Source organism: Pogona vitticeps, chromosome 3 (assembly GCF_051106095.1).
Source record: "Pogona vitticeps strain Pit_001003342236 chromosome 3, PviZW2.1, whole genome shotgun sequence".
Taxonomy (NCBI): Eukaryota; Metazoa; Chordata; class Lepidosauria; order Squamata; family Agamidae; genus Pogona; species Pogona vitticeps.
In genome coordinates, this window is record NC_135785.1 from 8,260,973 (window position 1) to 8,285,282 (window position 24,310).

Sequence of the window (24,310 nt, forward strand, 5' to 3'; positions counted from 1 at the left end):
ACCCATTCAGAGATGGCACCCTGGCTTCTCTGCCCCTCCTTTTCTGGGCGCCACCTCTGAGTGGCTGCCCAGTGGTTAAGAGGCAGGGCCAGGAAGCATGGATGCTAAAGGAACTGGCCCGCACCACCAAACCGGCAATTCGTCCCCATCTCTGTTGACAATCCTTCCCTTGTTTATTGAGCCTTAAAGGTCCTTATGACCACCCCCACCCCCTCCTAATCTACAGGCTGAATTCAAGATGTGTTTGGGGGCAAGTAGACCATTTTGTTACATTCAGTTTTGAATTCATTGGGGTTCTGGGCAGTTTGGGGGGGGGGGACAGTCTTTACCGGATATTTATCTAATGATTATTTATCTACTGATTATCTACTGTCCGGAAAGAAAAGAAAAAAACAAGACACTGGGCCTTCTCGGCAGTAGCTCCTTCTCTTTGGCACAAACTCCCCTCTGAGATCCGCTTGGCTCCCTCTCTGGGCATTTTTAAAAACCAACTTAAGACCTGGTTATTCAGACAGGCCTTCCCTCCAGGCACTACTTAATTTATTTATTCCCCCCCCCCATCTTGAATTATTGTTACCACTGCATATTGCTGTAAAACTGTTATTATATATTAACTGTTTTTATCTTGCCTGTTGTGAGCTGCCCAGAGTAGACAATGTCTAGATGGGCGGCATATCAGTGCAATAAATAAATAAATTTATTTATTTATTTATTTATTGGAATAGTTATTTATTTATAGGGGAAAAAATCTGTGTATAACCAAAACCGTACTGCTCGGACCCATGCAATAAAAAGGGAGATGTGTCCTCCCAAAATCCAGATTCACTGCTGTGTTTCCATAGTAGGGCAGAACCACAGTCTCAGGGGCTCTTCCTCATTGCCGGCTCAGTAGAGGTGACCCAAAAGGGATCCAGGTCTCGGGGAACGGACCCAAGCGGCATCCGTTACCACGGGATACTCACCTGCCTGGTTGGTGGTGATGTTGACCGAGGCAAACTGGGGGTTCTGGGGGTTCTTGCTGGAGACGCCGTTCACAGCCTGGATCTCGAAAGTGTACTGGGTGTGGGCCATCAGGTTGCTGATGTAGATGTGCCTCTCGGTCAGGCCCAGCTGGCGGGGGACAAACTCCACGTTGTCGTCGCAGCGCATGCACTGGCGGCGCTCCACGCTGCACTTCTTGCAGATCACGTTGTAGAGCAGGTCATCCCGGCCTCCGGAATCCCGGGGCTCGCTCCACTCCAAGACCAGCGACGTCTCATTCACATTGGAAATCACGCTGCGAGGGGCTGACGGGACAGCTGCAACGGGAACAAATCGGCTGAGAGATCCGCCTCGACCCTTGCTGGGCACAGATTTTTGGAAGTTATGGTCTTGGAGTACAATTACCAGCAAGCACCGTTTCAATATTTAAAGACAGTGGTCCCCAACCTTGGGCCTCCAGATGTTCTTGGACTTCAACTCCCAGAAATCCTGGGCAGCAGAGGTGGTGGTGAAGGCTTCTGGGAGTTGTAGTCCAAGAACATCTGGAGGCCCAAGGTAGGGGATCACTGTTTAAAACACTGGTGTCCAACTTTGGGCCTCCAGATGTTCTTGGACTTCAACTCCCAGAAATCCTGGGCAGCAGAGGTGGTGGTGAAGGCTTCTGGGAGTTGTAGTCCAAGAACATCTGGAGGCCCAAGGTAGGGGATCACTGTTTAAAACACTGGTGTCCAACCTTGGGCCTCCAGATGTTCTTGGACTTCAACTCCCAGAAATCCTGGGCAGCAGAGGTGGTGGTGAAGGCTTCTGGGAGTTGTAGTCCAAGAACATCTGGAGGCCCAAGGTAGGGGATCACTGTTTAAAACACTGGTGTCCAACTTTGGGCCTCCAGATGTTCTTGGACTTCAACTCCCAGAAATCCTGGGCAGCAGAGGTGGTGGTGAAGGCTTCTGGGAGTTGTAGTCCAAGAACATCTGGAGGCCCAAGGTAGGGGATCACTGTTTAAAACACTGGTGTCCAACCTTGGGCCTCCAGATGTTCTTGGACTTCAACTCCCAGAAATCCTGGGCAGCAGAGGTGGTGGTGAAGGCTTCTGGGAGTTGTAGTCCAAGAACATCTGGAGGCCCAAGGTAGGGGATCACTGTTTAAAACACTGGTGTCCAACCTTGGGCCTCCAGATGTTCTTGGACTTCAACTCCCAGAAATCCTGGGCAGCAGAGGTGGTGGTGAAGGCTTCTGGGAGTTGTAGTCCAAGAACATCTGGAGGCCCAAGGTAGGGGATCACTGTTTAAAACACTGGTGTCCAACTTTGGGCCTCCAGATGTTCTTGGACTTCAACTCCCAGAAATCCTGGGCAGCAGAGGTGGTGGTGAAGGCTTTTGGGATTTGTAGTCCAAGACCATCTGGAGGCCCAAGGTTGGGGATCACTGTTTAAAGAGTCTCGTTGTCTGACGGAACAGCTATCTCCTCCTGTATTTCCCCAGGCTGAACTCTAAAGGTTCCACCTTCAGGTGCTCGCATTAAATGAGGGGAGGCATGTGGCCTCTTGTGAGAGGATCCTGTCCATGGCACAGTGGTTAAACTGTAGCCCTGCAGCCAAAACTCTGCTCATGTTCAATTCCAGGTTCACTCAGTTTTCCATCCTTCTGAGGTTGGTAAATTGAGTACCCAGCTCATTGGGGTGGGGGCAATGTTGTTCTCTCTCTCTGTGTGTGGCAATGTGTCGCCTGCATAATTAAAGTATAAACCACCCAGAGAGTGCCATGGGGCAGTTTATAAACAGCACACATTTTGCTTTGCTTTTTTTTACTATATCTTTGAAAAGCTCTCCCCAGTAAGACCCACTTGGTAACCACACTGTGATGTTTCGGTGGAAGATAAAAAAAAATCTTTCGGACATTTAAAGAATTGCTTTTAAAGCTTTTACATCATAGTCCTCTCGTCTACTCCGCTGCTGAGTTTATCCTTTTGAGAAATGCTGTTTGGACTTTTAGATTTGCAGCTGGTTTTTGTTTAGTTTTATTGCATGTTTTCTCTGGTTAATGTTTACGGTGCACATTTTTTAACAATGTTTCATTCACCACCCAGAGAATGAGGTGATTTTTTTTTAAAAAATGGGTGGTTTTAAGTTCAACAAATACATAAATACACAAAGAAATGATTTTTTTTCTCATTCACTGCAACCCCACCTTAGAATACATTTATCTCTGTAGTTTTTACAGTTTTGTGCTACATCCAAACCAGACTCCCCAGTTTCCCAGCCAAGTTCTCCTCCCTGCACATCTTTTGTCATTTATTTTACCCTGAATGATCAGCTGTAACAATCTGTATTTCTTTGTTTCTACTTTTTTGCGTTCCATGATTTCTTGGCCTTTCTTTCATTCACCATTATATATTTTTTTTTTGCTGGCCTCCTTCTTGTTCCAGTAAGCTCTTTACAACCTGAGACAAAGCCTTATTTCATGTGCCTCTAGCTTTTCAATGGAAGCCTGTCCGTCCCAGACTAGAAGCCCCTTGGACCTGAGTATATGACAAACCACTGGTGAACTGAAACAGCTATTCTCACTAACAGACACAAGTTTTAACCAAAAACCTAAGTATCTGTTAAATATCAGCATGGCATGCATGATTTTCCCAATACTGCTATTTTTTTGTAGCTCTGATGGTGTGGCTTCTGCAACTGCCTATAGCACTGCGTGAAATTTCTTGATATGTTCCCAAAGCCCCAATGACTACGGGGACCACTGGAGTGTGTTTCAACCATGAGCGAGATGTTTCGATGGCCAGGTCTCTGTACTTTGTTAGTGTTTCTAATTCTTTATTTTCAACTCTGGCACCCCCTAGAATTGCAAGGTCAATGATCCAGACCTTTCTTTGTTCTATCCCTATTATGTCTGGTGTGTAAAATGGCCCACAGGATAGTTCACCTACACCTGCGGCAGACATTTTTCAAAGATTAATGACTTCCCATATCTATTCCTGGACCTTGGAGGGCTGCATCCAGCTGGCATTGGGGGTGGCTGGAATTTGGGCTGGCGTTTTGCTCCCTCTTGAGCCATGTTAGGGCCAGGAGAGGACTTCTGGTTTTTGAAAAGAGATTAAGAAGTCACTTCCACTTTTGAAAACAAACAAACAAACAAACTCCCCCTGACAAAACCCTGAAGAAACTGCAAGGTTTTTAAAAAAAAATTCAAGAGAAATGTTTAAAAATTGAAGGGCAGGGGGGCTGTGGTTGAATGGGGGAATGTAGCCCTTTAGGGCGGCCCGTGGTTTTCTCCTACTTCCGATGTACTTCCTTCTGTACCTGCATAGTTGGCGTGCATGATAATTGGGAGCCTTCCTCTTGTTCACATTCTGTGGTTTTATATTTTTTTTCCTCCCCTGTAGATCACATTTGGCCAGCTCTCTCCTGGATTCTTAAGAGAGTGAGGAATAATAAGCCCAAAATAAATATTTCTCAAACTCCACAGGAAAGACTTACTGGTGCAGGCGCTGTCCGGGAGATCCGTGTCTGCTCGGAAATAATTGTTCTGGCACGTGCAGAGGGTGGCGGCTCCGGAGCTCGTCCGGCTGTTGGGGGGGCAGCGGGAACACAGGCTTTCCCCTTGCTTGGATTTGAAGGTGCCCGGGCTACAGGCTGCGAGAAAACAAACGCACCAGAAAAGAGCACTTAGTTACCCAAGGAGGATAAGATTCCACCCCCTTTTCGAAATATGGAATAAAGATTCAAAAACAAACACGCAGGACTATTATTCAGTGGGGTTAAATTTCTCCCATCCCCAGCTGTTGTCTGACGCGCTGCAGTCCGCTAATTCGTCTGGTTAAGTGGATTCGGCCCCTGTTGCAATTCATTACTAGAACTGTTAATGGCCGTCAATTAATTAGGATTTTTTCGCCTGTCCAAACTTAGAAGCACTGAAGGGATTAGATAAAGGGGCCTGATATCTCAGGCTCTCTCTTCCTTTCTATTGCTCTGCTTCTAGCTGGAGCCCATTCTGAGAACCCATCCCAGACACAGGAAAGGAATAATCGGCCCCACCAGTTGAGATTTCCGCACTCCAACACACCTTTTAGGATCTATTTCTTGGCATTCAAGAAGGGAACCTTAACCTGTTTTTGCACCACAACTCCAGGAAGAAACCGGTCAGCCAAACGAAGAGTTATGCCAGCCAGGTGAGTTACTAAAGTTACTAAACTAGTAATTAAAGTTATTAAACTAGTAACTAAAGTTACTAAACTAGTAACTAAAGTTACTAAAGTAACACTTCCCAAATTCTGCTCACTTGCATCTTTCCCCGAAACGGCCATCCCAACTTCTGCAGTGATCACAGATATATATTTGCACATAAAACAAGACTCGTCTCAGATTTGCAAAACGGTTTCACCATCCCTGAGACGGATTCCCTGCGTGGATCAGCTGGACCCTCTCTCTCTCTCTGACGCAGTTTTTTTTCCATCCAGGAAGCAGGAGCGAGATGCAGACTCCTCCACAAGTTTGATGAGAAGGCACAACAGGAAAGATCCCCAAACCTACTGCTAATTCAAAGTGCCTTGGTTCAGCAAAGACCAAACCAGATCCAGTGCCCCCTCTCCGGACATTCTTCCACTGCCCTGCCAGAACCCTAAGATTTATGCCTTGGTGACATTCTCGGTGGTGGGAGCTTTATGGAAGGATTTGCAACTTTGCAAAATATGGAAGACTTTAAATCTTTCCCAATGTCATGCAGAAACGTGTGGGTTTTTTTTTTTAATTCCTAGAGCCTTATTTAACTTCCACAGGAATCCCAGAAGGAAGAAACAGCTGGCTGTGGGATTCCTGCCAATCTTGGGGCGGCCTCCGTGGGCCACATTGGCAATGAGCTGAGCCACTAGGCTCCTTTTTACCTCCCAGTTCCCTGACCCCTGGAAGAAAAAACAACTTTGTTTGCCCGGAGGGCTGACTGAGTCATTCCCATAGAGCTTTTTTGGATTCTCCCTTTTTTCCTACACCACTCTACTTTGTTACTGTTTTTGCATTTTTTTTCCAAACACAGAAATGAGAAATAAAAATTACACAAGTATAGCAAAGAAGAAGAAGGGACAGAGTTGTTGTTGTTTAGTCATTCAGTCGTGTCCGACTGTTCGTGACCCCATGGAACAGAGCATGCCAGGCCCTCCTGTCTTCCACGGCCTCCTGGAGTTGGGTCAGATTCAATGACACTGTCCAACCATCTCGTCCTCTGTCGTCCCCTTATCCTCTTGCCTTCACACTTTCCCAACATCAGGGTTTTTTTCCAGGGATAGGGAAAAGACCACAAAGTGTGGCTACTTGAACAACTTCACTGCATCCAGCTTGGATTGATTTAAATACAGTAGCTGGTTGACAAAAGTGTCAATCGCAAATTCGAACTCTGGTCCAGAGGAATCAATGGGGCAGAAATGGATGTCTCCCAACAGAAGGCAATGGCAAACAGATGTATCAGGAAGAAAAAAATAACCCCTTATAATCGGAGCTTGGAAAAATTACTTTTGGCAACTACAACCCCCAGAATTCCCCAGACAGCTTGGCTACACTAGCAGGAAGAGTTTAGGAGTTGGAGTCGCAAACAGTAACTTTTAACGCAGACAGGTTGATTGATCTTATTATGGCCTCATTAGCAAAGAGACAAGACTCTTGGCAGGGCTGACAATAAATTTGATCTTTCCTCCACATGACCAAATGATCAACCCATTTCATCCAAGCTGGGAAACTACAGCTTCAAAGGTTTCAGAACAAGCCAGGATACAAAGCCACCATCTGATGTTCGTTCAATATCCTGGCTTACTGCTGGTTTACCCCTAGGATTCTTAATAGGAAGGGAAGGGAAGAGATTGTGGGGGGATATGAGAGTCAGGAATAAAGATTAGAGATGGGGATATTCGTACACGAATAACCCCGCATAGGTGGCGTTAACGAGGGTCCAGCCCCATGGGGATGGACGGTCCACTCATGGATCCGCCACAGATGTGGATGGCGTGATTCTACCAATGGCTCTGCAGCGCAAAACGGGAGGACAAGCCTCGCTAGAAGGTCAAAGAGTGGCGAGCGGATCGTGTGCTGCGAAGCCATTGGTAGAACTGTGCTGGCCACAGCTATGGCCGAATGGTGAGTGGACCATCCGGCCCCATCGGGCTGGACCCTTGTTAACGCCACCTGCGCAGGGATATTCGCATTCGTATACGAATACCCCCATCTCTAATCATGATCTAGGTCTGTGGCAGAGATGAGAAAAGTTGCTTTTCTCATACCCTAACCATGCCTTTGGTCTCTAGATTGAGACAGAAAGCCACAAAAGCTAAGTCCTCCCACCTCCCCAACTTTTCTATATGAAGGTCTCACACCATCTTCATTATATTAGTAAACTTTCTCTTTATAGCCTTGAGGACTAGAAACTTTTCCTGTCTTCACCAATGCTTTTGGAAAGGCGCAGCATCGAATCCTGCCTTGCAAAATCCCGACTCAAGACCGGCCAAGCTTCTCCGTGCTGGTTTTCCAGATTCCCATCCTCTGGCGAAAGCACAACACCAACCTGCCGAGGGCCTGCAAGGAGCGCAGCACGATAAACAGGAAAAGGTTTCAGGAACCCTCCCCATGTGTGGTCAGCCTCAAGGGCCCAACCCAAGTCGGCTGATCGTGCTGATGGCAGCCGAGGCAAAGAAGCTCTTTTCAGAGTGGCGAAACCACAGAGAAGGACCGCGGGAATCTGGAGTGCGACAGGAAATGGTTGGGATGGCAGTAAAACCAGAGCGGCTGGAATTCGGATGACCCTGCCCATTTGCTTGGGCATCTGCCCTCCCTTCGCAACGGCAGTACACACAGCGCTCTGATGTTTTCATGTTCTCATCCCGGTTGTTTGGTGGCAAAAGGAATGAAATGTCTAGGAAAAGCAGCTGCAGGCCCTCATAATTGCAAACAGGGTCTGGAAAAGCCCCCCTCCCTGTTTTTGTTTCTCTTTTAAAAGTACAGCTCCCATGATCTGAAAAGGCTCTCCCCGGATTCTGGATCCTGAATTCCACACCCCCACAGCTGAGAGGAACCTTTCCAACATTCCAACAGCAAAGAAACTCCATCAGCGCTAGTTAAACCTTACGGGGCTCAGATCCCTCCCCTCTGCTTGTTCTTCAATAGTCAATCCCAGGCTACAGTTGCTGATTTTTAAAACAATCTCTCTGCCTTAAAACAATTTAACCCTCCCCAGATATTTCGATCTTATTTGGTGGTGGGAGAGGAAATCCTGCCAATGTATGGCCTGTTTTCTCTGACCCTATTGTAGGAACCCAACAAAATTGAAAAGCAGCCAAAAGAGAACTATAATAGCGTTCCAGATTCTAGTTAGCCATGCATTTTTCCATTCTCTACCCCTCAACTCTTCATTCCCCCATCATCCACATTCTGTGGTTAGTGACTTGAGTTTTGGCCTGATCCAGCTGTTTTTCAGGTTTGTTAGGTTCCCCTCCCTAAATTTTGATTTTATGATTTAAAAACTATGATTACATTTTTTGTTTTGTTTTTGCTTCTGCACATTCTGTGATTCTCTCATGTACGCGGATACCTCATTCCTGAACACACAGATGCTGGGAATCTGGCTATCTATGATGATTCACATTCAAAGTATTGCTGGATAGCTAATTCAGTGGTCCCCAACCTTGGGCCTCCAGATGTTCTTGGACTTCAATTCCCAGAAATCCTGGCCAGCAGAGGTGGTGGTGAAGGCTTCTGGGACTTGTAGTCCAAGAACATCTGGAGGCCCAAGGTTGGGGACCAATGAGCTAAGTGGTTTAGGTATCTGGCTGTGGAGCCAGAGGTTGGGAGTTTGATTCCCCACTGTGTTTCCCCGCCAGAGACTCGAGTCAATGTCGATTGGGTCCCTTCCAGCTCTCCAGTTCTAAAACGATGATGATTGTTGATTTGCGTGTGTCCGTATCAAAGCAGAATAGCCAGATTTGGTTCTGGTATGAAAGGAAGCTAGTTTACCAGTTGATTCAGATCTGAGACAGCCAAATCAGACAGCTGACAAATTTCTTTAGCCTACTAGTTTTTGTTCCTCAAAAGAAACCTTTAAAGGTCTCTGATAGACAAACTCTTGAACTTAAGTGTCAGACATTTGCAGACTTACTAAATCCCTGGTTTAGATTCTATCATGTTTCCAACATTCACGGATGGCTGTGCAAAAGGGGAGGAAAGCTGCAGCCGTTACGGTTTCTGAATGCAAACAAATGCAGTTGAATCGATGAACTGACACCTTGGTTTGCATCTGGAGCACAAACCGAATCGAAGGGCCCCCCAAATCGTTCTGGATCAAACCCAAAAGCCCCGAAGAGGCCTCCAGACTCAACTTGTGCGCAAGCCCTGCTTTGCACACAGAGGGTTCCACCACGTCAACGCTGACAGCTGTAGTTGGAAGGATGAGGTCACTCGCGATGAGAAACGTCGGCCCCGAAGAACGGACTAAAGGAACAAAGAGCAAATTCCCTTGTTTTGGGGATCGAGCCCCATCAGGCTTCCTGGAATGCTGCCCGAGAGCCACTATTTCAAATATCCACGTGCCACAGGTCCTAAAACATGAACCACAACATCTGCTGCATACAACCTTCCCATAGTGGCTTGGCTAGAGAAAGGTCTCTTTTACAAAATTGAAGCTTGTTTACAACAGATAAGAGCCTTGTGGCACAGTGTTTAAAGTGAAGTACTGCAGCTAAGACTCTGCTCTCATGTCCTGAGTTTGATCCTGAAGGGGTCAGGTAGCCGGCCTGACCTTGACTTAGCCTTTCATCCCTCCAAGGTCAGTATATTGAGTACCCAACTTGGTGTGCGTGTGTGTTCATGCGCAGCCGGCATAATTAAAATTCAAGCCACCCAGAGAGTGCTTTAAGCGCTATGGGGCAATATATCTCCACATCGTCCTGACAAATCAGGCTGGCTTGTTTTATTTTGCTCATACATACTATGTTCCAATGTTGTTCCCCTCTGTTGGCTTTTGATGACCCCCCCCCCCAGGAGGTGCCTGCCGGAGGCAGCTCTCTCTCTCTCTCTCTCTCTTTACAAATGTCAGAGCAGCAACTACCTGGAGGATTGTGGGAGACATGTTTCAAAAAAAAAAAAGAAACAGGTGAGTTCTGGTGGTAGTCGTGCCTTGGAATGAAGACGCAAACCCTGCAGCAGCTGCGACATCCAGAAGAGGGTTAACCAAAGATGGTGCACTACATGTGGGGCACATCTGGATGGAACAGCACATCTGTGGCCCTTCCCCATGGCTGCATGGCTGCTGAGGGTCCAAATGGTGATAGAACCAGGAATTGAAGGGGAGAAAGCCTATATAAGTGGTGCCTCGCTAGACAATGATAATCCATTCCACTGAAATCGCTGTTTAGCGAAATCATCGTCTAGCGAAAATTATTTCGCCATTGGAATGCATTGAAAACTGTTTAATGCGTTCCAATGGGGAAGAATCGTCGTTGTCTAGCGAAGATCGGCCATAGGAAAGCCGCTTTGCGAACCGCCGATCAGCTGTTTAAATAGCTGTCTTGCGAAGCTTAGATCCCCAAAACACCCATTTTAAGAGTGCGGAGGGAGCTGTCAAAATTGTTGTCTAGCGAAAATCGGTTTGCGAAGCAGGGACCAAACATTGTCCAGCAAAATTCCCCCATAGGAATCACTGTTTTGCGAATCACTGTAGCGATCGCAAAAAGTCAATGTCTAGCGAAAAAACTGTCATGCAGGGTAACTGTCTAGCGAGGTGCCACTGTAGAAGTTTCTGAGAGCCCTCCTGTGCTTCTGGGGACCTTGGCCATCCCCATCTCCAGGGAGCCCCCTGGGTTTCCCTTGACCTTCAGAAGAAACTAACAAAACACTTCCAGGCCAGGGTTGGGCTCTGCTTGAGCAACAACCAGTCCTGACCTCATCTGGCTGCCTAAGTTCCCCTTAGGGTTTGTTCTCAGAGACTCACGCTTCCTCCTTTTCCACCCCTGCTGCTTCTCTAGACTGCTTACAGCCCAGAATCTCAGCAATAATTAACTTCTGGAATTCACTGCCACATGATGCAATTAGGCTTGCTGGCTCTTTAAAAACACAAGCAAACAAAAATCACAAATGGGGAGCAAACAGACCATTGTTAGTCACGAACGTGGGACGAATCTTTTGCACGGTTTCTGTGTTCCTGTAATCATGAGGATGGACGTGGCTTTCTCCAACACGGCTTGAAAAAGCTATATGGTGTGAATGACAACCTCTGCTTCCTCCACGACCAGGGCAGAAATCACATGGGATGATGAAGGAGAGATGAACTTGGAAAAAAAAAATTTGGGACTTCAATTTCTAAGGTACATCTGCACGGCCATGTTGCCTGGGGGTTTCTGAGAGCAGTAGTACATTTAAAAAAGAAAGAGTAACTTTTCCAACCTTTCCACCATTTCCAAACTGGAAGCTTTCTAAGAGGCTTCAGGCTTTCTCGTTATAGCCTTGAGGACTAGAAACTTTTCCTGTCTTCACAAATGGAATCATTGGAATCTGGGCACTCTGTGAGATGGATATTTAACTGTCAGCATGATATGGTATTAAGAGTAACAGACATCGGGTTTCAGACAGAAGCTGGCACGCTCTCCCTTTGGGTTCCTTAACTGGGAGAAAGGAAGCATTCAATGAAAATTAAGGAATACGATAAACAAATTTTTGAGGACGCAGCTTGGTGAAACTTTGATAGAACTCTCTATCTATCCTGTGGATAGACAGAGTCCCTCCCACTCTTAGTGATATTATTCCACATAATTGTGTTGTCTCCACTGGAAATAGGATATACATTCACCACCAAAGTTTGGTTTTATCCATCTTATCCCAAATGCTCCCCCCCCCCCAGCAGTAAGAATACCTTGAGACCCAGAGGAAGGCAATTTAATGACACGGCCCCTTCTCATCCCTGAAATGAACACCAAATATTGGTATATTCAATACAGAGTTGGGCTGAAAAAAAAAGTGTTTATTTTTTAAAAAATGACAAGGAATGCTGAAGTAATGAAAAGAAGAAATAGACAATGCAATAGTAGCCTTTTACGAAGTGCTGTTGCTCTACAACTCTTGTCAAGAAACCGGTCGTGAAATCTCTGGCAACACCCCGTAGGATGGGTAATTCTACCTACTTCCTGAGCCACTAGCTTTTGTTATAAAGCTCAGGTAGGGGAAGGTTTCCAGCCACCTCTCTAAATAAACCAAATACTTTTCAACATGCTCTTTACTGGGCGGCTTGTTATTTTATTGATTCATCGCATTTCTGTTTTGCTTTGCTTTCCATAAACTCTGGCCAAACTATATACAGTTCTTTTCTTTCCCGTTTCACCTCCCCGACGACCCTGTGAGGCAGGGCCAGGCTGAGAGGAGACTCGGCTACTCAGAGAATGGCATGGCTCAGAGGGACTTTGACCTCAGTCCCGGGCTAACTACTATGCCTACTAACAGCTAGCTCTAAGCAAAATACTATATTCTCTGTCTTTTCTAAATGGATGATGAGGCAGCCTCAATGGCTAGAGTCCCTCTCTCTCTCTAGCAGAGTCTATACTAGCCGTGCTCAATGAGATCCTGGAACGCGATCTACGCCAAGCTTTAAACATATGAACCATCACCCTCATCGTCTTAGAATTGCAGAGCTGGAAGGCACATTTATGGATCATCGAGTCCAGCCCTCGTCAAGTGGGGAATCGAACTCGTAACCTCTGGTTTTGCAGTGAGAGACCTAAACCGCTGAGCTAACCAGCCGTTCCATGTCCCCCATTACCAAAGCATGGCTAATCCCATTCAACAATAACCATGCTGTGCACTCCTGGATGGTAATGTTCACGTACTGAGAGCATTTCTACACACAGTCTTGGTTCACCATTACGACAGCCCTGTAAGTAGGCCGGTACTATCTATGCTGTTGCTGCTTGTTGTCCTACTTCTGTTGATGACTCTGTGTCTTTGAGACTCCCTTGGGGTCCTGAACCCCCCCCCCCATTTGGAAAACACTGCTCTGATCCTTGTTATAGAACAAGAAGAATCTAAGGCTTCTGGACAGTGAACGGTCCATGGAAGAAGGGACTCCGGTAGGGGATGCTGTATTATTCACTTTGAACAGGCTTAATTTAATTTCAGTTTAATTTCACAGAAGGAATTTGCTGTGCTCACAAATTCCTCCTCCTCTTCTTTTTTTTCAAGCTATACTGTATATCTATTTTTTAAAAAAACATTGCAAGCTGCCTTTTATTGGGAGAAGGGTGGGATATAAATAAAATGAAATAAAATAAAGGTTAATCACTGTGCACACAGTAAAGGTTGGCTTGACGGAAGCCAAAGCCTGAAGACGCTTGAAGGATCGGTTGTCCAGAGAGAGATGGAAAGCCATCAGTGGCGACACAGAGGCCACGCAAAGAACTCTGCACGTCCTCCTTCCCTTAGGAAACACAGGTTGTAAATGTTCATTTTTTGACTAGATTAGCCATGCTGGTTGGGACATTCTGGGACAGGCAGTCCAAAAAACTCCCCCGTAAATTTCCTATGTCTGTTCTGAACAGACACTCTTCTTTACTGTCCTATTGCTAAGAAGTGTGGGTGGAGTGTTCATCTATATGGCCCTTTAGTCCAAAAAGGGAATTCGTCCAAGCAGTATCTCAAATTCACATTTGTCGTCTTCCCGCAGGGGCACTAAGAATTGGTGGTGCGCCAGGGGAATCGAGGGGTAATATTAAAAAAAAATCCACAAACTCTAGTGAAACTTGCACTTATAGTTACCACAATGTAGGCATCCTTCGGCCTCAAGAGATTATGGTAACGTGCTCTGAACAGAGGTCTTAGAACAGCGTCTCGTGTGGCTGAGAAGGCCAATTCGAGAGTGACCATCCCTTACAGATGGAAGACAAATACGATCTGTCCCCTGTCCAGCTCCCTGATTTGGCTGGTTTCGGGACTGCTTCTATGCCTCAGCCTGCTGGACAAGGGTCTCTTCAAATTGGGAGAGGCTGTGATGCACAGTCAAAGCCATGGTTTTTCCAGTAGTGATGTATGCAAGTGAGAGCTGGACCATAAAGAAGGCTGACCACTGAAGAATTGATGCTTTTGAATTGTGCTGCTGGAGGAGACTCTTGAGAGTCCCCTGGACTGCAAGGAGAACAAACCTATCCGTTCTGAAGGAAATCAACCCCGAGTGCTCCCTGGAAGGACAGATCCTGAAGTCGAGGCTCCAATACTTTGACCATCTCATGAGAAGAGAAGACTCCCTGGAAAAGACCCTGATGTTGGGAAAGTGTGAGGGCAAGAGGAGAAGGGGAGAAAAAAGGACGGGATGGTTGGACAGGGTCATCGAAGCAACCAACATGACTTTGACCCAACTCCGGGAGGCAGTGGAAGACAAGAAGGCCTGGTGTGCTCTGGTCCATGGGGTCACGAGGAGTCGGACACAACTTAACAACTAAACAACATGATGCACCGCCTGCCTCCAGGCTGAATGCTCAGAGGTCAAGGTACCCCATCTGTGCAGGTCCATTCCTAAGGCCTTCAGATCCTGCTTGCAGATGTCCTTGTATCGGAGCTGTGGTCTCCCCTCTGGGGCATTTTCCCTGCACCAATTCTCCATACAGGAGATCTAGTTTTCCATACACAAGATCTAATTCTCCATACAGGATATACAGTACAATGTAGTTGCGACCCTGTTACAAAGAACAGTTGGTGAGGACTTGGGGATTCTGGGAATTGTAGTCCAAATAATAACTTCTGCAGATGCTAAGCAAACTGGCGCTCGTCTTTGGTGCCCTCTTTTCCTTCCAGTTATGGCAAATTAGTGGTAGGCAGAGGAGGGGGGTGGAAGGGCACCCCTGTCCATCGGTCTCAGATGCTGGCAGACAACTCTGCTCTGTGGCTGGCCGACCCAAACTCTCCCCAACCCCAGGAAAAGCACGTGGGTCATCCTCACCCACTCTGGCTCCTCTCTCTCTTTGCTGGAACAAAGCACCTTGTGTGACCTTCTTCCAGAGGTACGAGAGGCCACAGCTGTGGAGAGCAGGATCCAAGCCCCTGAACAGGCATCTATTCATGTCATTAATGAACCCCTTTGTTGTGGACAGGGTCATAATGAGGGTATGTGAGAGAGGGGGAGGAGAAGGAAGAAGAGAAAACCCCTCCCCTACCTCAAAAAAAAAGTCGATTTAATTTATGTGTGGCTAGACTGACTTCATCTGCCCATTTTTGTTTGTTTTTCAACAAGTCCACGGCATCACTCAGAGGCGGAGATGGAGTTGATTTTCAGGGTCAGAGCAGACCTGCTTCCTAATCACACGTGAGTGGATCAGGATGAGGCCAGGAAGGTTATTACACCTCCTGCGGTCCCAAGGTCCCATTTCTGCAGCGTCCCCTTTCCCCAACCGATGCAGTGTCGGTCAGAGCCCCACCTGCGCCACCAAGTACTTTATGCACGCAGAACCAGGTCAGTTTGCGTGGAGAAGCTACAGCAGTTTCTTGTTCCACAGACGGATGCTTTTGTGGGCTGGAAATGGCAAGGGAGGGAAGCACACACCCCGTATTGCTTGTGGGTTACGCATGCCAAGGCATGACTGAACACAGCCAGGCTACATCAACATTATGTGGTTTGATACCCTTTTAATTGTCATGGCTCCATCCTATGGATTCTTGGATTTATATCCTGCCAAGATGTTTAGTAACATTCCACCTCCAAAGGTCTAGAAGGACAGTGCAGAGAATTCAAAACCCCTTAAGTAAAATCCAAATCCCAGTATCTTGTAAGAGTTAAAATGGTCTCAAACCAACATGACCAGGCTAAGTGCAGATATGCCAGCCATTCCCTCAGTGCCCTTTACGGATCTGCTGCTAAAGCAAAAATAACCATCTTGATTTATCTGGGGTCATTTTGGGCAGGATTTGGCCCAGGGATAGATAGGCAATGTGTCACCTATAGCATGCATGAAGCTCCCAACACGCCCAGGAGAACTCACATTTTCCCCCTAAGTTTTTTTTTTTAAGGTTGTTTGGTCAGAAAGTTTTTGTGTACTTCCAGGAGCAATGGGATTTGTTCATCATTTTTTAATGGCCCCAGCATCTCGTCTTGAAAACTCTGTACATACATTTCTTTAAAAATATATTTTTGTGACCACTAGAGGGTGCAAGGCTTTTTCAGCTTTTCTTTCTTTAAAAAAAACCCTTTTGTTAAATCCTATTTCTCAATTAACAAAAATCTATAACACAATGCTTCACATTCTAAATCAAAATGATAATAAGTTTTAAATGTGCATTTAGTCTCTTTGGTCACACTTTCTTCTTCTTCTTCTTTTTTTAAACAGCCTCTTCTTTGGAAGATTGAGATTTGGAAGACTGAAATTGCCAACCCTGTTTTAGCTTATTTTTTTTCCTCTCCCAGTAACAATGAATAGCACCACTTTTATCAGGTCATTTGCTGCTTGAAATTTACGATGCCAGCCTTGTTGTACGGGAAGCAACACAGAGAGGCGAAAAGACGAAAAGCAACACAAGAGAGGCAAAAAGTAACTGGAGGTGCAGAAGATGTTCACGGAGCTGCTTTGGCCGAGACAGTGCGAGGCAACATGCCAGAAAAAGACGAGGCCAATCTATTAGGATTCTTCACTAATGTTGCAATTCCCACATTGCTTGCTCTGGGAAGAAATCCCGCATTTTATTAGCAAATGTTCCTAACTTTTATCAACCCTCTCCCTCCTTTCCCCCCCAAGTCTCTCGCTGACTAAGAAACCTGGACAGGGAAGTATCCAGACTCATTGCAATCTGTATCCGGCCTCAAACCGGAGGGGACCCGGGCCGTTGCAAACAATGAGGTCCAGCTAGTAGGACGTGATCCAGGCAATGGAGAAATTAAAAGCCGCAGCTCAGGTTGCTTCACCACAACCCTCTCCTGGCTGTCTCAGCATAAGGGCAGCTATCCAAAGGCGTCCTTGCCTAACCAGTTAGCATGAGAACACCACACCTTCATTGCTTCAGTCCTCAGTTTGTTTGATCAGAGACGAGCGGCATAAGGTGGCCTGATCTCAAAGGAAGGAGGGCCTTGAAAGGTTCAAGGACGGAGGCCTTGCCGATAGTCACAGTGGTGTGTGTGTGTGTGTGTGGGGGGGGGTTTAAGAGAACTGGGGGAACCAGGTTCCAAGCCCTGCCAAGCCAGGGTGAAACTCACAGGGTGACCTTGGGACATCCACTCTGTTCTGCCTCCTCTTACCCTCACAGGAGTGTCGTAAAGAGAGAGAGAAAAAGGAAAAAAGCAAGCTGGGTATAACACCTTCAGCTACATGGAAGAAAAGCACCATACAGATGCAATAAATAAATGAATATATATATATAAATGAATAAATGAATAAATGAATAAATGAATTAATAATGATAATGATAATGATAATGATAATGATGATGATGATAATAATGATAATAATGATGATGATGATGATGATGATGATGATGATAATAATAATAATAATAATAATAATAATAATAATAATAATAATAATAATAATAATAATAATAATAATAATAATAATAATAATAATAATAATAATAATAATAATAATAATAATAATAATAAAATTATTCTTAGATCAAGTATGAGCCCTTGAGGGATTGTGGAACGGCACCTCCCAGCATTCCTCACTAGTAAGCGATGATAGGAGTTTCAGTCCTAGGGTTGTAATGGTTCATCAAGAGCTCTTACCTTTACAAAACACCCGTCCCTAACAGGAACAAAAGCTGCTAGAGTTCATTGATTGCTATGAATCCATCCAGCTGCCTGCCTTTTTTTGGATCTTCTTTATGGGACGCGGGCGGGGCTGAATATGGAGATTGTCGTGATCAGCACCTATATTTTCAAATTTTCCTTCGCCTCCCATGCTCCACGCACGTAAAAACCAAGCATGCCGAGGATATGGATTCTAGCCTCTTTTTATCTCTGCCAAGAGCTAAGAAGCTGCCTTCATCAGCGGCGTCCCAACCTCGGCAGCAGGAGATCTAGAAGCAGGGAATCCAAACCCTGTACAGGCAGCAATTCTGTCCCCGAGGCCTGTGGGAAGCTCCCCAGAAAATGGGCTACTTCATGGAAGCTGGCTTTCGGCATCCAAAAAGCAAGCAGGGAAGCAGTAATCTATGGCTCCAATGCCAAATGTGCTTTAGGCTTGCTCTGCCATGCAAAAAGCAAACAAACCTATACAGAATCCAAGCACAAAGAAACATAAAGCGAATAAAGGGTGCATGCATGTAAAAGAGAGAGAATTACTATTTTTTCATAGATTTGGAAGCTGACACGGAATGCCTTTCCTTTCTTGGGCTTCTGCCCTAGCCCTGAAGCAAAGACCAGAAAGTAGATTATAAGCTCCATGCAGCCGCATGGCGCTTGGGGCTGGCCAAGGATCGGCCGGGAGAAAGGCATGCCTCCATGCTCTGCACGTCTTCGCCTAAAGAGGTGCACCATAGGTGATGCTCAGTCTATGGAGGAAACAGGCTAGGGAGACCGGGCTGCGTGTCTTTTTCTGGCGCACAGGATTCCCTACTGGGGTATCACGCCTGCCCTGCTCAGCTCTGAACCGAAATAGCTTGACCTCTGGGGCCTTCCCCTTGAAACCCACAAACAAGCCGTGTGCATATTTCATGGATTGAGCTCCTGCCAAGTAGCAGACACCCTTTGGATGCAAATGTTCGGTTTGCAAAGCGCAGCTCTTTTGGCCGGGGAAAATATGCGGTTAGAAAACAAAATGTATTTACATGGAAACCCAGTGGCAGGGTGTGAGATCTCTGCCGGGGGGGTGGGGGGGTTTCAGTGTGGCTATGGCTCTGTCATGTAAGTGAATTTATAGCAGCATCAAACACTTTGTGTGTGACTTCTTGTCTCTCTTTGGCAAGCTCTGAACTAAACTGGACCATGGAAAGTGGCTTCACACCAAGTCAAACCATTCATCCATCTAAGCCAGTATTGAGAACTCTGACCGGCAGCTGCCCTCCAGGGTTCGAGGACTGTTTCGGTCCTAACTCTAACTGAAGATGCTAGAGAACCTTTTCTGAGTCATGCATGGACTCTACCGCTGAGTTACAGAGCATCTCCAATACACCAGCGGGCACTCCAAATGCATGCCAGACCCGATCCTGCTTAGCTTCCAAAATCAGAGAAAATCAGCATGCACTCCTCATCTCTCGTCGTGGTTTAAGAGACCACTGAATTACAGGATCTTTTGTACTGTCTCATCCTCATTCCCCCTGAATAAATTCTCCCTGCTCTTCCCTCTGTACTGAAGCCTCAACATGCCTGCAGACTGGACTGGATCTCCATTATGATGTCAAGCCAAGGATAATGCCAAAGTTCCCTTGGCAGATAATGAGATAGGAGGCTGAATCTAACCAGCAAACCCCATTTAAGAAGATTAATCATAGTTCAAACTAACACAGACATAGTCTATAACTCTGGATAAAACTCTCAAGGAAGGTAAAGAGATCTGGGGTACAAGAATGTTGGAACATGCAATAGCGTGGAGCTTGTTCCTAAATGTTTAAGCATATCATGAAGAAATCTGGAAAATAATGGCTAGACAGGGATCCATGTTGCTTGTAGTGGCTTATAAGTGCATGGAAGCATCACTTTCCATTGGCAAACTGGGCATTTCACATGCAGATGTATCAGACAAACACGGTGTGGTTGAGCTAGCAAAAAGAATGAGGGATTGAGGAGAAAGGTGATTTGCTCCAGTGGGCTCTGGTGAGATTAACGGGGATTTGAAACAGCGGGTTTTCCACAATACAGACTTCTTAAGTGCCGCACAACACTGGCTCGAGAAGGCATTTCAAGACTGGCGCAAAGCTCCCCATAAACCTCAAGCTATGGGAGACAGGCCGCAACATGGTGGAAAAAAACATGCCTTCAAAGACTAAATGTTGATGGCCCATCAAAACGGAGGCGGAGAACCTGCTGATATTCTTGTGATGCAGCCCTCTCATCTTTTGCCACTGGTTGGGTTGGCTGGAACCCACCAAACTCCAGAAAACTACTGGGCGTGTAAGAAGTTCGATTTCTTGACAATAATTCCCAGAACCCACTGGGTTGTGCCAGCTTGAGGATTTGAGGAGCTGGAGGTCAATTGGAAAAGCTACCGTATTTTTATGTGTATAAGACGCCCCCATGTATAAGACCACTCCATTTTTCTAATCCAAAATTAAGAAATCTAAGTGGGGCTTAGCAAGTGCAGGGGGAAAGGGATCAAAGCGCTGCAGGATCGCTTTGATCCCTGCTTTCCCCTCCACTTGTTTTTGTTCTCGCCTCAGCTTACTTCCGTGTATAAGACGACCCTCAATTTTTAGTCTAAAGATTTTAGACAAAAGTATAGTCCTATACACGGAAAAATACAGTAAATTCTCCAAGGTCTGGGGCTTCAGGTTTTTCAGCTCTCCCTGAAATAGGAAAAAAAAACCCTCTGCCTCTGAACAGGGAGAGCTTTTGCCAGCTGGGGCGAAACCAGGGAGTTGGATAAAGCCGTGATGTGACTCAGTTTAAGGAATGCTTTTCCTTATGCCACACATTACTGGTTGCCAACTTGCCCATTCTCTCACAATGATTCCCGTGTGCTCCGGGTTAGATCAACAATCAAGAAGGGGCATCCTTGCCAAGATCAGCACGCCGCGCCAGCCAGATTCCCCCGCCACGCCGCTAACTCTGCTGCCTCTGTTTATTGTGACACGTTTTGTGTGGGTGAATGATGGGTGAACCCATGGCTCTAACCAATTAGGATCATCAGCACCCAGTTCTAGCAGAATGACCTGCCCGCTGGGGGGTGATGCAACTCTATCAGCCATCCAGCAGGCTCGTTGGCATGAGCAGACTGGGCTGGGTAAAAACAGAATAAAGCCCAGTAATATCTGGCAGCAAACCCCACCCTTTAGATTAAAGCGTGTTGAGGGGGGATACAATAAGTTATTATCATACCTCCAGGCTGACAGCTACCTTGCTATGCCTTATTATGACTGGATCCTTGGTGCCTTGTGCAAATCGAAGCAGGTTGTTGCAATCGATTGCTTGCAGTACTGGAACCAACAGGGCTTGGAAATTTTACTTTTTTGGACAACAATTCCCATACTTCCCAGCCAGCATGCTGTCCAGGGATTCTGGGAGCTGTAGTCCCAAAAAGCAATGTTTCCCAGGTTTATCCCAGATCTCTCCCTGCCTGTTAACTGTAATTGTATTAGAATCAGAAAGGTATGGAAACATGTCTCGTAGCAGATGATTGAGGAAGCTGACAGGATGATGCCGAGGTCACTACAGGTAGATCATCACAAATCCTGCTCCAGTGAGCACGCAAAAGGGGCATTGTTCAGAAAGTCTTAGAACACGGTGCAGGTTCATATCTCTCTGTAAGGAACTCCTGCCCGCTCCTTCTTTAATTACAGTTATGAGATATTACTGGCATCATTATTAACTACGGATGTGAGGTGTACTTGGAAAATTTCTTGTTCTTGGTGATTTTCCAAGTCTTGCCATGCCAAGACGCTCTGCTAGTCTCCCATAAATCAGCAAGATTTCCTGGCTTCCATCTCACTTTCTCTTTTTGCTGTTCCTGGGTTTCTCCCCCCCCCCCGCGCTTTTTTTGTAATTTTTTTTCTACATAGGAACCTGCCAAATTCTCTTAATGAACGTTTTGGTGAATTCTCTACAAAAAAATATATGCTATTCTCTGCAAAAATGGGAACAGTCTTAGTTTTCCTTTGGATCTTTCCATGGGAATGCTATGCAAGAATAATGCCGTTCTGTGCAGGAACTGTAACAATCCTGCACAGCTTGATTCACATTTGTTCTCCCTGCATATAAACACATGCTCATTTGGGGGGGGGGGCTTGCTCTTCCTGGTGTATGGGCTTTCAAATCATTTTTCTTAATATGTGCATTTTCTCCACTGATTGAACTGTGTTTGCATGCTTTTAGTTGTCTGCAGCTTTCTATTTTAAACTTACATTTATTTACATATAACATGAAAAGGAAAAGTTAAAAGTGCGAAGAGGCAGAGTGAATCTGAGGCTTACTCCCTTTTTTTCCTTGGCAACAGAAAACCAAAATATTTCTCATGGTTGTACCTCACTTCTGCTTTAGAGCAGTGGTTCCTTGGGTCCCCACAGGTCCTTGGACAAAAAACTCCCAGAAGCCTTCACCACTAGCTCTGCTGGTCAGGATTTCTGGGAGTTGTAGTCCAGGAACACAGGGAGACCTTAGGTTGGGGACCACTCTTTTAGCGGCTTGAAAGCTTTTTCCAAGCCATGCCCTGAAGACCAATACAGACCAATCCTTTCCCAGACACTCCAAATTCCATCTTTGTGGCTTCCATCTAACGCCCACAGTGAAACCAAAAATAAAATCGTATTTAAAAGAACCCTAAACAAAACTACAAAGGTTAAACCACAGAAGCCTCTGTGCTGCAAGGTCGGAAGACCAGGAGTCGTAAGATCGAATACAGGCAATGGAGGGAGTTCCCGTCGCTTGTCCCAACTCCGGCCAACCTAGCCGTTCGAAAGCATTTAAAAATGCAGGTAGATAAATAGGGACCACCTCGGTGGGAAGGTCGCAGTGTTCCGTGTCTAGTTGTGCTGGCCACATGACCACGGAAACTGTCTACGGACAAATGCTAGCTCTACGGCTTGGAGATGGGGATGAGCACTGGGCCTTAGAGTCAGACACGACTGGACTCAATGTCAAGGGGTCTGTCTGCCTTTCACAGCAAATGAAATTTAAAAGCTTACTGGTTCCTTTTTAGGAGAAAGGTGGGATATACAGTACATACATCTATGCATATGTACATGTATACTTACATACTGCAGCTCAGCTTGGTTTTAACCAATACTGTACCGAGTGTGCTTATTAAGCTATCTTTTTCTGGGAAGGATGGAGAACTTGTGTCCTTCCAGACACTGGAAAATCCATCATTCCTCACTACCGGACAGCCCGACAGAGACTGATGGGAACTGGAATGCAACAAGATCTGGAAGACCATATGTTCCTCAGCTGCCTTAAAAGCACCTTCTGTGTCTTAACCTAAGAGTACAACACTGTCCCATCTGCAAAAGAGCTGTTTATGACGCTGTTGCACAGGTATAAAATGTTTTAAGGACCTGCTTCTTATTAAGCTTTGGGGGTGGGGGTGAGGAATGTAGCACAGGCTTAGCTGGAGAACAAAGAAAGGGACTTTATGAATATAAATAAATAACACAGAACAGAGGAGGGGGGGACATGGGTTCAGGAATGTGCAGAGTGGAGAAAAACACCTAGAGAACAAAGCATTTCTCCATCTTCTGTTCAATGTGAGATACAAAAAAGCATTGATTAAGGCAGGTTTGAAAAGCACTCCGGGTCTGTCTTCATTTTGCTTCCCCATGTGTGTGCACAACAAGGAATGACTTCATGAACTTTAAAAAGCTTCAAGAGTCCAAAAAACCCTCTGCCACACAGGCATCTGTCCACAGTGTCTGTCTGAATGATTTGCTGCTCTGGTCATGCCTGCTTCCCAATCAGTCATTCATGGAAGGAAAGAGTCAGAAGGCTGGTTTTTCTGCCCTCCTTTGCAGCCTGACCAGTTGGACCACTCCGTTATCCCTAGTGCACCAAGGTAGGTGTGCAGCCTTTAAAGATACGTGCCCGCACAATGGTGGTGCAAGAGACTTCACGACAGAAGGACTTTAAGCTCAAGTCCGGTTTCATCTTTTTAGCCACTTCCCTTTCCCCTCTTCCTCACTGCCCCCATGCCCTTGCTTTTCAAAAGACTTTTTCCTCCCTGGATAATGCCATTCCAAAATTTTGCACATCTTCTGGATTTCTCAAGGGTCAGCCTAATAAAGGTACAGTTCCCAAACTGGTTGAGTCTACATGGTGGCATCTGCATTCTTTAGTTCTAGTGCAACATGTCCTGCTGTAGAAGAACTAAGTATGCTTCAGCAATGAGGGAAGAAATGGGTTTAGATCAAATAACCCGGACCGCAGTTCATGAGATGAGACCAGGCCATCGTCCTCAGTTTAACACCATCTCTGAATCATAGCACCGACTCCATAGAAGTCAAGTAGCAATTGCTGTTCTTTGAGGACTATCCTCTCAAGAAAAGGGAAGGTGTGCTGGAAAAGCAACGCCAACACCACAGTGCCACATCTTCTGTGGTCAACTGGCTTTCCTTGAGCATCGTTTCTATGCCAAGTCCTGGCCCAACCCAAGGAGCTTAAGCTAAGATGATCAACTCTGGATGCATAGCACATGGTGGTCTGGTTTGAGCAAGGCTCTCTTACAAAATCCAAGACCTCGCCCATGTGAATAA

The 24,310-nt window shown here is 46.0% G+C and overlaps 1 protein-coding gene and 1 long non-coding RNA gene across 3 annotated transcripts in view; one reads left to right on the plus strand and one right to left on the minus strand.

Annotated features, from left to right (window-relative positions):
• EPHB3 (EPH receptor B3) overlaps positions 1-24,310 on the minus strand; it is a 109,187-nt gene that overhangs the window by 15,921 nt on the left and 68,956 nt on the right. For both annotated transcript variants that reach the window (XM_078389775.1, XM_078389776.1), the window contains exons 4-5: positions 4,460-4,615; positions 963-1,298 (exon numbers count right to left, since the gene is read on the minus strand). In XM_078389775.1, the coding sequence (XP_078245901.1) occupies positions 963-1,298; positions 4,460-4,615 (492 nt within the window). The remainder of the gene's footprint in view (positions 1-962; positions 1,299-4,459; positions 4,616-24,310) is intronic.
• On the plus strand, positions 7,703-17,333 carry LOC144587977 (uncharacterized). Its single transcript, XR_013543246.1, has 2 exons — positions 7,703-15,440; positions 16,312-17,333. It is a non-coding gene; the product is annotated as an uncharacterized LOC144587977 (long non-coding RNA).